Below are 12,233 nucleotides of genomic sequence, written 5' to 3' on the forward strand. Positions count from 1 at the left end.
CAGCAGCAGCAGTGAACCTGTGATGCTGCTGCTGCTGCGTTCATTACAACAACTTGGAGGTCGGAATTCCCAGCTCAGAAATTATTTCCGACTACTTCCGACATCATCGTTGCGTTCACGCTGCAGGAACTCGGAAGAAAAAAGAAAAAAAAAACATGGATACCTGAAGGAAGTTTGGCGTATTGTTGTGGCTCATAGCTGAATAGGAAAAATAGCCTAAATGCAGCAGTAAATGATGTTTATTGTGGAGGAGAGGAGATGCTGCATCTGAGTGCACATATAATGTTACAGCCTTGATAACAGTTAAACCTTATTTCATCACATACGAAGAACACAATTTTAACACCGTACAACAATCACAGCTTAATATAAACGTATTTCATATCGGCTACTGCAATAATACACAAAAATATGCATTCAAACCTCAACAAATAACTTAAAATGTCTAAATTTTCACCGTTTAAGACGAGGGCCGCCATGTTTTGATGTCAAGTCGGAAAGTCGGAGCTCTGATGTGATACCCGATGATTCCGACCTGTAATTTCCGAGTTTGACGCCGTTCAATTTTTCATTTTTTTTTACAACTCGGGGTTCGTTTTTTTCCGACTTCCCGAGTCGTCTTGAACGCAGCACGATGAGATCCGGTATGAGCGGAACTGGAACTGTAACTGTCTGACCGGGGGGGAGGGGCCACGGGGGGAGGGAGGAGGTGGAGGGGAGAGGAGGAGGAGGAGGAGGAGGAGGAGGAGGAAGGAGAGGGAATCGAACCGACAACAGAGAGGATGTGAAGATGGGTCTGGTCCTCGGGCTCCTGTGGCTGGTCAGTGGCTTCCTGGGGGGCGCGCACGGCCAGGGCGTGTACGGTGAGCACACACACACACACACACACACACACACACACACACACACACACACACACCAAGTTGACCTTGTGAGGGATGTTGCTGCCTGGCTCAAAGGCACCACAGCCACAGGTCACCGACCCTCCTGACGTCACACACTGGTGGTTTTTGAGGAAGAAGTGACCATATTTGGAAGAGAGGGGGCGGAGCTGAGGAGGAGCGAGTGGCGTGTCTCACCTGTGTCTCTTAACTGTGCGTTCTAGGGCTGACCCGATTATCATATTTTGATAATCGAAGCTTCGCGGACATAAAATCGATTTTAATCGAAGCCTCGATGGCGGTGGGGGGGTGCGCGATCGGGGGGGGGGGTGCAGCAGCGGCGACCGTAACGTCTGACCGGGGGGGGGTCGTAGTGGAAATAATGAAAGTAATGGCAAACAAACACTGCATATCTCCAAAATCAGGCAGGTTTCCAGGATGCTGAGTAGCCTATCCATTGTAATGTAACAATTGCCGATGAGAACCGGTGTCAAAAAGGGAAAAAGGAAGAAAAAAAAAACAATCGGTCACGGACTTCATGATCGATTTTCCATGGCAACGAACGAAGCTTCGAAGCTTCGATTTTTTTGGGTCAGCCCTAGTGCGTTCACACCAAAAGCTTCCAAAGCGTCAAAACGCTGGAAGTCAATTCATTTTCAACGAGAAGCCGGCGACACTGAGTGTCCAAAGCGTCAACAGGCGTCGCCGCGCTTCCAAAGCGTCCAAAGCTTCCAAAGCTTCCAAAGCGTCACCAGACGAGAAGTTGAGTCTTGGTTAACTTTAGGGTAATTAGCTATGACGCGGTTCGGCGGCAACCTGTCAGAATAGAGATGTCCGTCGGCTGCCTGCCTTTTTTTTTGTCCTTCAGCTCCCCAGTGACCAGCGCGATCGAACTTTGACGTCAGTCACGTGACGAGCGACCAAAGCGGCTGAAAATATTTGCCGTTTTGGGAGCTGTCTTGTCTGACGCGATGCACCCTCGAGTGTTTTTGACGCTTTGGAAGCTTTTGGTGTGAACGCACAGTGAGGTCACTCTTGGCACTTTTCCACTAGCCCCTAGTACCCGGTACTAGGTACTGTTTTAGTACCGCCTCGGCCCTGGTTCCAAGGCAAGGCAGTTTTATTTGTATAGCCCGTTTTTACCACCAGTTTGTCTGGGCTTCACATCCCATCATAACAACATCCTCTGTCCTTAGACCCTCACATCCACTGAGGAAAAACTCCATGGAAAACCCTTTTAACAGGGAAAAATCGGAGAAAGCTCAGGGTGAGCAACAGAGCTAAGCGAGCCGAAGCGATAGGCTACTAAAAAGCGACGTCAGCCGACTGCCTTCCACTGATTGGATCGTCGCGAAAAACGGCGCAAAATTTTGCATGTAAGTCAATGGGACGGGCGGAAAAAAAAGAGCGAAAAAGATCAATCATTGGAGTTTAACAAACGTCTACTGCTCAGGCATACTTTCACCTAGAGACTCCATTTAAACTTTAAACAGTAGACACAAGTCTTGTGTATTGTCGTATTACTCCACGTTTTGATAGGTCATATAGTTTTTGATCAATCCCTGTTCAATGACCATGATCATTTTTGGAGAAATTATGAGTTTATAATGGGTGTGTATTGCACGGAATGTTCGTGTCAGAGTGCGTGACATCATCGGTTAGAGTGGGAGAAAGCCCAGAAAAACTCCAGAATTTTTCTCTTTCCACACTCGGCCCGGCCACAATTTACACTCTACACACATGATTTTTTCAGAAAATTGTAGACAAACTTGTTCTGTCTCTCATCATGTGCTCAAAATATCAGAGAGACTTACAGAATTTAAATTATCAGCCTCTGAGTGTGGCCACGTCTGTCTCTGCTCCTCATTAGTTGCGTTTCCATCCACCTTTTTTTATTCGCATTTTCACATTTATTGATTTTTCGCCGGCTTCGTTGTCTTTCCACACTCAAGCCAGTCCAGAGTTGATATTCCTGTGTTTCTGACACAAACGGGAGCTTCCCACTGCACCTGAACACACCGAGCGTCAACTTGGGTCTCGACTCCGCCAGACTTTGAATTAGATCTAGTTTTACAAACATGTCGGCTTGTTGAAGTAAATAAACTTCTGGCTGCATGTTTGAGTCTCCACCTGACGCTGTCTGTGGCTTTGAGGGATGGAAACAGCCTAAGCAGCAGAACTTCAATCCGCTCCCATTCATCGCTGCCGTGGCGACGCAGGGACAGACCATAACTACCGCAAAACAGGAGACATTAAACTGAAAATCTTCAGATTCCTTCTGTTAGACCTAAAATGTTAGGAACATACAGCCTGAGGTGAATTTGCCTGGAATTGTCCTTTAACTAAACTAAACTTGTGTTTCTTGTGAACTGATCAGTTTCACCACAACACACACACACACACACACACGCTGGTGATGCTGATGCTTCTCACGACCTCTCTTTCTCTTTCTCTTTTTTGAGTTGTGGTTGTCATAGTAACAGCAGTGTTTACCTGCGCTGTGCCTGTATTCCTATTGGACGGCTCGGGCAGCGGCAGACAGACAGCCAATCAGAGGAGAGGAGAGGAGAGGAGAAGTTAAAATAACAAACAGATTCAGGATCAGTTTCCTGTGTGTGTGTGTGTGTGTGTGTGCGCGTGACGTCACACACACGCTCAGATTATCTGTAATCTTATATGTCACAGATTAGAGGAGGAGGCGTATTACATCACAGTCAGTGTTACTTACACACTGATGATGATGGGATGGATTAGAGCTCAACATCTGTGTGTTCTACGTTCAGGGAGGAAGAGGAGGAGGAAGAGGAGGAGGGGGGGAGGGAGGAAGAGGAGGAGGAGGAGGAGAGAGGAGGAGGAGGGGGGGAGAGGAGGAAGAGGAAAGAAGAGGAGGAGAGAAGAGGAGGAGGAGGAGGAGGAGAGAGGAGGAGGAGGAGAGAAGAGGAGGAAGAGGAAGAGGAGGAGGAGGAGGAAGAGGAAAGAGGAGCAATAGAGAGGAGGAGGAGGGGGGGAGAGGAGGAGGAGGAGAGAAGAGGAGGAAGAGGAGGAGGAGGAGGAAGAGGAAAGAGGAGCAATAGAGAGGAGGAGGAGGGGGGGAGAGGAGGAGGAGGAAGAGGAGGAAAGAGGAGGAGGAAGAGGAGAGAGGAGGAGGAGGAAGAGGAAAGAGGAGGAGGAGGAGAGAGGACGAGGAGGAAGAGGAAAGAGGAGGAGGAAGAGGAAGGAGGAGGAGAGAGGAGGAAGAGGAGAGGGGAGGAGGAAGAGGAGGAGGGGGGAGGAAGAGGAGAGAGGAGGAAGAGGAAGAGGAGAGAAGAGGGGGAAGAGGAGAGAGGAAGATGAGGAGGAGGAGAGAGGAAGAGGTAGAGGAGGAGGAGGAGAGGAGGAGGAGAAAGGAGGAGGAGGAGGAGGAAGAGGAGGAGAAGGAGGAGAGAAGAGGAGAGAGGAGGAAGAAGAGGAGGAGGATGAAGAGGAGGAGGAGAGAGGAAGAGGAGGAGGAGGAAAGACAGGGGAAGAGGAGAAGGAGGAGGAGGAGGAAGGTGGGGGAAGAGGAGAGAGGGGGAGGAGGAAGAGGAGGAGGAGGAGGAGGAAGGTGGGGGAAGAGGAGAGAGGGGGAGGAGGAGAGAGGAGGAGGAGGAGGAAGGTGGGGGAAGAGGAGAGAGGGGGAGGAGGAGAGAGGAGGAAGAGGAGGAGGAGGAAGAGGAAAGAGGAGGAGGAGGAGAGAGGAGGAGGAGGAAGAGGAAAGAGGAGGAGGAAGAGGAAGGAGGAGAGAGAAGAGGAGGAGGAGAGAGAAGAGGAGGAGGAAGAGGAGAGAGAAGAGGAGGAGGAAGAGGAAAGAGGAGGAAGAAGGGGATGAAAATGTAACAGGCTGAGTCTTGGCCCAGTGCATTCTGGGAGCTGAGATGAGATAAACATGGCCGCCGGTGTGTGGAGGCCGTTCTGCTGTGATGACGTGAGAAGAGAGTGTGTGTGTGTGTTTGGCTGTGATTCATACTGAGGCTCAGGAAGTTTACGTCCTCACACACACACACACACACACACATAGATCCACAGTGTGTGTGTGTGTGTGTGTGTGTGTGTGTCTGTGTGTGTGTGTGGTGTGTGTGTGGTGTGTGTGTGTGTGTGTGTGTCTGTGTGTGTGTGTGGTGTGTGTGTGTGTGTGTGTGTGGTTAGTCCTTCCAGCAGCAGCAGAGATTTAATCCGTGACGATGCAGCTGCTCTGCTCCCGTCACGTTCCCTAAATGAGCCGTGTTTCCTGTCAGCACTGTGAGCATTTTAAATCCAGGTTAAAAACATTTCTCTTTTCACGTGCTGATAGCTGAGAACTTCAAACTTCATCTATTTTCTTTCATTTTACTTTTATTTGCTCTCGCTTTTAACTCTGTTTTTAGTGTTTTGTTTGTTTTTATTCTGTCTTATGCTTCTTTTTTTTTAGATGTTTTGTCTTTATGTAAAGCACATTGGGCCTCATTCACGAACCGTTCTTAAGAAAAAAATTGTTCTTAAGTCCTACTTACAAAGTTTTTACGAAGATCGTGGCATTCATGAATGTTTTCTTATCCAAAATTTGTTCTTAACTAAGAACAAAATCTACGAACAGTCAGGAGTATACTTACGCACTTTTAGGTGCTGAGACTTCTGCAAAAATAACCGATTATAGCGTTTTCTTTTGTACTGCAGTTGTATGATATTATATGATCTGAATAAGATCACACGGCCCTGATATGAGCTTATCCCGATTTCTGGAATCGGGAAATGGTGTTTACATGCACAAACACAAAATCGGGGTACTTAAAAAACCCGATTGAAATCGGGGTACTGAAGTGCAGTCATTGAGGTCTGATACTGAGTTCTGCAGCCTCTTCTTAGAACCCACTGAATCTCAAGGAACTTCAAACCGAGGGTTATGACAAGTTTCCCAGAATGCATCTTGCGGCAACCGGCAGCTGTTTTATTTCTGGCTGTAGCGCTGCTATTACGTCATTTTGTTAAGTTTTAATATGTTTTCATGCGAGAAAGTAGCTGTTTAGATTCCCAATGTGCGGTGGGTTTATCCACATGAGGCTGTTTAGAGAGTGAAGCTCCACCTGTGGAGCAGATCAACGGCTCGTCACAGAGACACCACCCGTCCAGAGAGCTGGTCAGCCGGCCAACCTCCGTCGTCATCCCGGGGGAAGAGACGATCGCTAATTAACTTACCCGCAGGTTTTTAGAGGTTTACCACCGGCTGGTTACATTCTTTTTAGGAGATAAATGTTGGTCTCATTGATGAAATGTAACAATTGTGGCAGTGGCATTAGTTTGTTTGAATGTAAAGTGAAGCTTCCTGTGTGTATTGGACAGAAGAGCAGCGCTGCCTCGGGGCTCTGGAGCCTACGGACACAAACCACCACATTTACATTAAATTAACATGGTTTTGAATAGAGGATTTGTGGTAAAAGATCGCCACATCTGCTTACATGAAAGCCAGCAGAGACGACTGATGACGTATGTGACTGTTGAAGGGGTGTTACAATTCGTAGGGGTTGACTTTCGACTCCATTTCAAGGGGCAAGGGTTAAGGGCTAGGGGTAGGTACTGGTACTGGTACTGGTTCTGGTACTGGTAGTCTATAACCTGTAGTCTAAAAAGCATTTGTGCTGAAATAAATAAATACAGTCAAGGTCTTTAAGTACCGCAAACAACTTTTTATTTGTGTAACTTGACAGAATTTAATTGAACAAGACAACATTATGGCAACACAAAACTATTTCCACACGATAGGTCAAAACCATAGACTGTAAAAAGAATGGACGTAGCATCCATGACGTCACCCATTGGTTTTGGGGAGTCGTTTTTGTGCCATGTTGGATTTACCGGCCGCGAACCCGCCCACTGGCCTCGAAGCAGTGGTCTCCGGACCTGTCACTCAACGTTTCCATGCCCTAATTGGCCAGAATTTTAACCTAATAACAGTAAAACGGTAGAGTTAAACCCCTCAGAGTGTGTGTGTTGGTAGAAACTATCGGTTGAGACCAAAAAACGTTGTGACACCAGGCTTTTAACATGTTTATTGAGGATGTAAAGTCGGTGATTTTAACATGGGGGTCTATGGAGAATGCTGCTTTCTGACAGCGAGGGTCTGTCAGCGACCTGTTAGGGATCCAAATCGGCCGATATTGATCAACCTCCGATCGATCAGAACATCTCTAGTAATGATGATGTCTTGGAGATCCAGCTCCACCTGGAGACTCTGACCTCTGAGACTCACCTTGAGAAGCAGCAGGTAGAACATGTTCGCATGCAGCCAATCAGAGAGCAGCTGTGATTGGTCGGCCGTGTTCCGTATGTAAATGCCCCGGCCCCCGAGAGCCAATCAGAGAGCAGCTTCTCCTCCAGACACTGAGCAGTGAGTAACGTCGTCTGCTGCCGGTCTCCACGGAGATCTTCACCTCCACCTCATTACGTATGCAGAGGGAGCGCCGCGCTCTCAGCCAATCAGGCGGCTGCGGTTATTTTTAGGCGTCCCACTGACTCGGCAGCTTCTCTGAGATCCCCGAGCGAGGGAGAGAGAGCTTATGTAACACAGAGAGAGAGAGAGAGAGAGAGGATGAATAAAACAGTGACGCTGAATCTGACCTGAGATCAGGACACAGAGACAGAACCAGAACCAGAACCAGGACCAGAACCAGAACCAGAACCAGGGACCGAGTCAGATCTGGATCAGGTCCATGTGATCGAACCAGGAGCTTCTTCTCTCTCTATGGTTGGAGCAGAGTGTGTGAGGTCATCATGTGAGGTCATCATGTTTGATTGATTGCCTTTATTGTCATTGAAAAAATAATTAAACGAAATTCACGTTGCTGCTCCGCTGTGGTACCACACAACACACACAAGACAGAATAAATACAAAACATAAGACCCATAAAAACATCACATAAGATATAAGTATAAAAGCATATAGAAACATAAGTCCACAAAAAGGATGTTGCATATTGCTCGCTGGGGATTGCACAACCCATTGTTGCCTATCTGTTCTTTAGGCTGCTGTTCAGTTCTTTGATGGCACAAGAATAAAAACTGTTCTGGAGTCTTGATGTGCGACTCTTCAGGCATCTGTAGCTCTTTCCAGACGGCAAAAGTGTGAAGTGGTGGTTTCCTGGATGTGATGAGTCTTTTATTATGTTATTTGCCCGTTGTAGGCAACGAGACCTGTAGATGTCTTCGAGGGCGGGGAGTGCCCTCCTCTCGGCTTTCGTGCAGCTCCAGAACCACACAAGGATGCCATGGCAGAGGATGCTCTCCACAGAGCAGCGGTAGAAGGACAGCAGCAGCTCTTTCGAGAGGTGGACTTTCCTCAGAGTCCTCAGGAAATAGAGCCGCTGCTGAGCCTTCTTCACGAGGGCAGTGGTGTTGGTAGCCCATGAGAGGTCCTGTGACATGTGTGTGCCCAGGAACCTGTATTCACCGACCCTCTCGACCTCCACGCCTTTGAGGTACAGAGGTGCTGGTTCCGCCCCCCTCCTCCTCATGTGAGGTCATCATGTGAGGTCATAACGAGCTGCTGACTCTGTAGCTGTGTCCCAATTCAGGGGCTGCATCCTTCGGAGGGTGGATTTGAAGGCCGATTACGTCACAGCGCTGCGCAAAGGCTGTCCCAATTCGTCTAAATTCGAAGGCTCCTCCAAATGCAGCCTGCAGCGTCCTCCTTTCCCCTGCATTCGGAGGATGCATCGCTACTATCCTTCGCGGCCTCCCGTATCCCAAGATGCTTTGCTGCACCGTTGTTGTTATTAGCAACCTAGCCGTTAGCTATCGAACGGAGCAGCTCTGTGCTGTAGCCATGGTAACCCGGCTCTGCGGCCGGCTCGGAGGTGTGGCTGCCCGCTGCTGAGCTCTGCTCTGCTCTGGCTGCACAGGTGAGGAGCGGAGGCAAAGCAGAAAGCTATGAAAACACATTACTTGTGCTCTCTTTATTCTCTATTCAATAGCCTACCCCCCTGGCTGCTGTTCAATGGTTTGTTTATTAGTATATTAATGATAACTGCCCTTGTATTGATTCTACTTCTTTAAAAAAAAAAAAAAAAAAAAAAAGTGAGGGGCGGAGGAGCGGTAGAGCTGTTGCAAGCGCCACTTTTAAAAGTTTAACGTCCGGCCGTTGTTTACGTTAGGCCGTTGTTTACGTTCGGATCAGGAAATGCTCTGAAGGCTAGACCGTCCCATTTACCGACCGTTGATGCGGCCCCCGGAGGAGCCTCCGAAGCCGTTGCCTCCGGAGACCACGTAGGCTGGGTCCTCCGAAGGCTGCAGCCCCTGAATTGGGACACAGCTTGTAACTACCGGTGATGACATCACTCCGACGGTGGTGAATGGTTGGAATAAAAAGAACAGAGATGTAGTGAACTCAGCTTGTGTGTGTGTGTGTGTGTGTGTGTGTGTGTGTGTGTGTGTGTGTGCACGTGCTGCCTTCAGGGACAAGTGGAGCTGTAAGAACTGAATTTGCTGTATAAACACACACACATCAGACTCTGGATGAGACTGCAGAGAGCAGGAGGATGACTCACACACAGACACACACGCACGCACGCACGCACGCACGCACACACACACACACACACACACACATACATACACACACAGACACACACACACACACACACACACACGTGCAGCTCTCCTTATTAGGACACTGAATTGGCTCCATTCATTACGGACAGAACCAGGACGTCATTAGGACCAGAGCTGGGTTTACACACACACACACACACACACACACACACACACACACACACACACACACATACATACACACACACACACACACACACACACACACACACACACACACACACACCGCCTCAGGCCTGTACAGTAGAGCAGTGAGTCTGTGAGAGTAGCAGGAGCTCAGCCTGATTTAACCACTGTGTGTGTGTGTGTGTGTGTGTGTGTGTGTGTGTGTGTGTGTGTGTGTGTGTGTGTGTGTGTGTGTGTGTGTGTGTGCAGTATTAAAGGGATGCAGAGATTAAAGGGGAGGAAACAGATCTGTGATTTTCTCTACAGGAGGTCGATGTGTTTGGAAACAAACCTCATCATCGACACCTGTTTACACCTGTTTACACCTGGAAAGCCAGTTTATTGTGTTAACCAGCTATGTTGAGTCTGAAGCCAGACTCTCCTGTTCTACATACAAATCTCTGCAGTTTCAGGATAATTGCCGTTTTTTTTTACAATCTGGACCTTATTTCTATCATAAAACACGATCATTTCCTCCCCCAGATAACTTTGGTGTCATTCCAAGTGGTTGTGATGAAATGAGCTCCAGCTGAGAGGCGCGTATATCCGTATAATGGAGTCTACAGGGCAGCAGAATGCAGCCTCTAAATAACACATTATCTGCAGAGAAACTCGTTCATTTCACCAATATTTAGTTCTGATAGGCTAGTGCTATTCCCCTCTGAGTCCGGGGTTAGCTGTTATCAACATCCGGGGTCTGTAGGTTGACCTACTGACCTCTCACCTCCATGATGTCATCTCGCACGGCGCAGCTTGTTGCTACCGCTATTTTTTTTTTCCCAACGGTATTTGACAAAATCATGTACAAACAACATGGCTTACATCAATTTTAACATTCCAAAGGAGCAGGTGCATTGAGGAATGCAGAATACAGACTTTACATGAGAAATAAATAAATGAAATAAAATAAAATAAAATAAACAACTTCAGCTAGGGCTTTTGTTGCAGAGCATATTTTTCAAATAAACTGAAATGTTCCATTGCATATTTACTTTTCATTATGTTTAGGGCTTTGGTGAAAGAGAGAAACTTGTTATGAAACATATAGAACCTAGGTTTCACTTTCATGTAGGCCTATTTACACTTGTGTATGTCAAATTTTCCGAGGATGAGTATATTGTTTAGAATAGAAAGTCCCATTCATTGTCCATAACAACTCCATGTTGCTACCGCTAATGCTACGGTTGGTTCCTGTGTGTTTCTGACTTGTCAGAACAAAATGAGCAGCTGGATGAAGTTCAGCTTCCACAGGCTTCCTCTCCTCAACCTGGACTCACTAAAGCTCCGGCTAGTTGAGATAAAAATGGACCCGAATGCCGAAGCTGAATGATTATTATCAGAATGAGCCGCGCTGTGTGGCGCTCAGAGATGACATCATCCAGGTCAGAGGTCAGCAGGTCAACCTACAGACCCCGGATGTTGATAACAGCTAACCCCGGACTCAGAGGGGAATAGCACTAGCCTATCACAACTAAATATTGGTGCAGAGTGTGTGAGGTCATCATGTGAGGTCATAACGAGCTGCTGACTCTGTAACTACCGGTGATGACATCACTTGGACAGTGGTGAATGGTTGGAATAAAAACACCAGCGATGTAGTGAACTGAGCTGAAAGGAAACATTTGCACAATCACTGGAGGACGGAGAGAAAAAAAACTCCAGAACCTAAAAATAAAAAAAAGTGAGAAAAAGTAGGACAAACACATCCTCTTCCTCCTCTTCTTCCTCTTCTTCCTCCTTCTCCTATCCTCCAATCAAACTGAAATAGTACACACACACACACACACACACATTTGTCGACCTAATGAGTGGGCGGGGCTTCTGGCTGTGACAAGTAGAGGCCCCGCCCCTTTTGTTTCACTGTGACAAACTCTAACACAATCTTCTCAAACTGGGTTTTTTCAGAAATTATTATATTTATTTATTTTTTTGATAGAAATGTTACCACATTTTCTAGAATTACATTTTTATTTTTATTTTTGAGAAATTTTACCACTTTTTTTCTAGAAAACTTTTAACATAAAAAAAACTTATCACTAGAATTCTCTATACCACTTTTTTTCTAGAAAACTAGAAAACATTAACTTATTACTTTTGTCTAAAACATTTAAAAAAATCTTATTACTTTTGTCTACTTTTTTTTTGAGAATTTATACCACTTTTTTTTCTAGAAAACTAGAAAACATTAAAAAAAACAAAAACATATTACTTTTGTCTAGAATTTTTTTTACTTTTTTTTTTTTTGAGAATTTATACCACTTTTTTCCAGAAATGTGTAATAGTTTTTGGAGAAATTGTACCACTTTTTTTCCCCAGAAATTTCTCTACAATATTTCCAAAATTCACCCCATTGGTCCTAATTTGAACGTACATGGACTAAAAACAGTAACGTTCTTCAGTGTCAGAACAAATATATGTGTATTTCTTTTTTTTTTTTTTTTTTTTTATATTTTTTGGGCTTTTATGCCTTTATAGATAGTACAGTTGAGACAGACAGGAAATGGGGAGGCAGAGAGAGGGGGGATGACATGCAGCAAATGGCGCCCGACGCGGGACTCGAACCGGGGCCGACCGCAGCGAGGACTGTGC

At 46.5% G+C, this 12,233-nt stretch overlaps 1 protein-coding gene across 1 annotated transcript in view; it reads left to right on the forward strand.

The window, feature by feature from the left end:
- Positions 1-745: 745 nt before the first annotated feature.
- mdga2a (MAM domain containing glycosylphosphatidylinositol anchor 2a) overlaps positions 746-12,233 on the forward strand; it is a 68,825-nt gene continuing 57,337 nt past the window's right edge. The window contains exon 1 of the mRNA XM_085767628.1: positions 746-863. Coding sequence (XP_085623754.1) covers positions 791-863 — 73 coding nt within the window. The 5' untranslated portion in view covers positions 746-790. The remainder of the gene's footprint in view (positions 864-12,233) is intronic.

Source organism: Trachurus japonicus, chromosome 22, assembly GCF_045865225.1.
Source record: "Trachurus japonicus isolate A0001 chromosome 22, Traja_1.0".
In the NCBI taxonomy this organism is placed as follows: domain Eukaryota; kingdom Metazoa; phylum Chordata; class Actinopteri; order Carangiformes; family Carangidae; genus Trachurus; species Trachurus japonicus.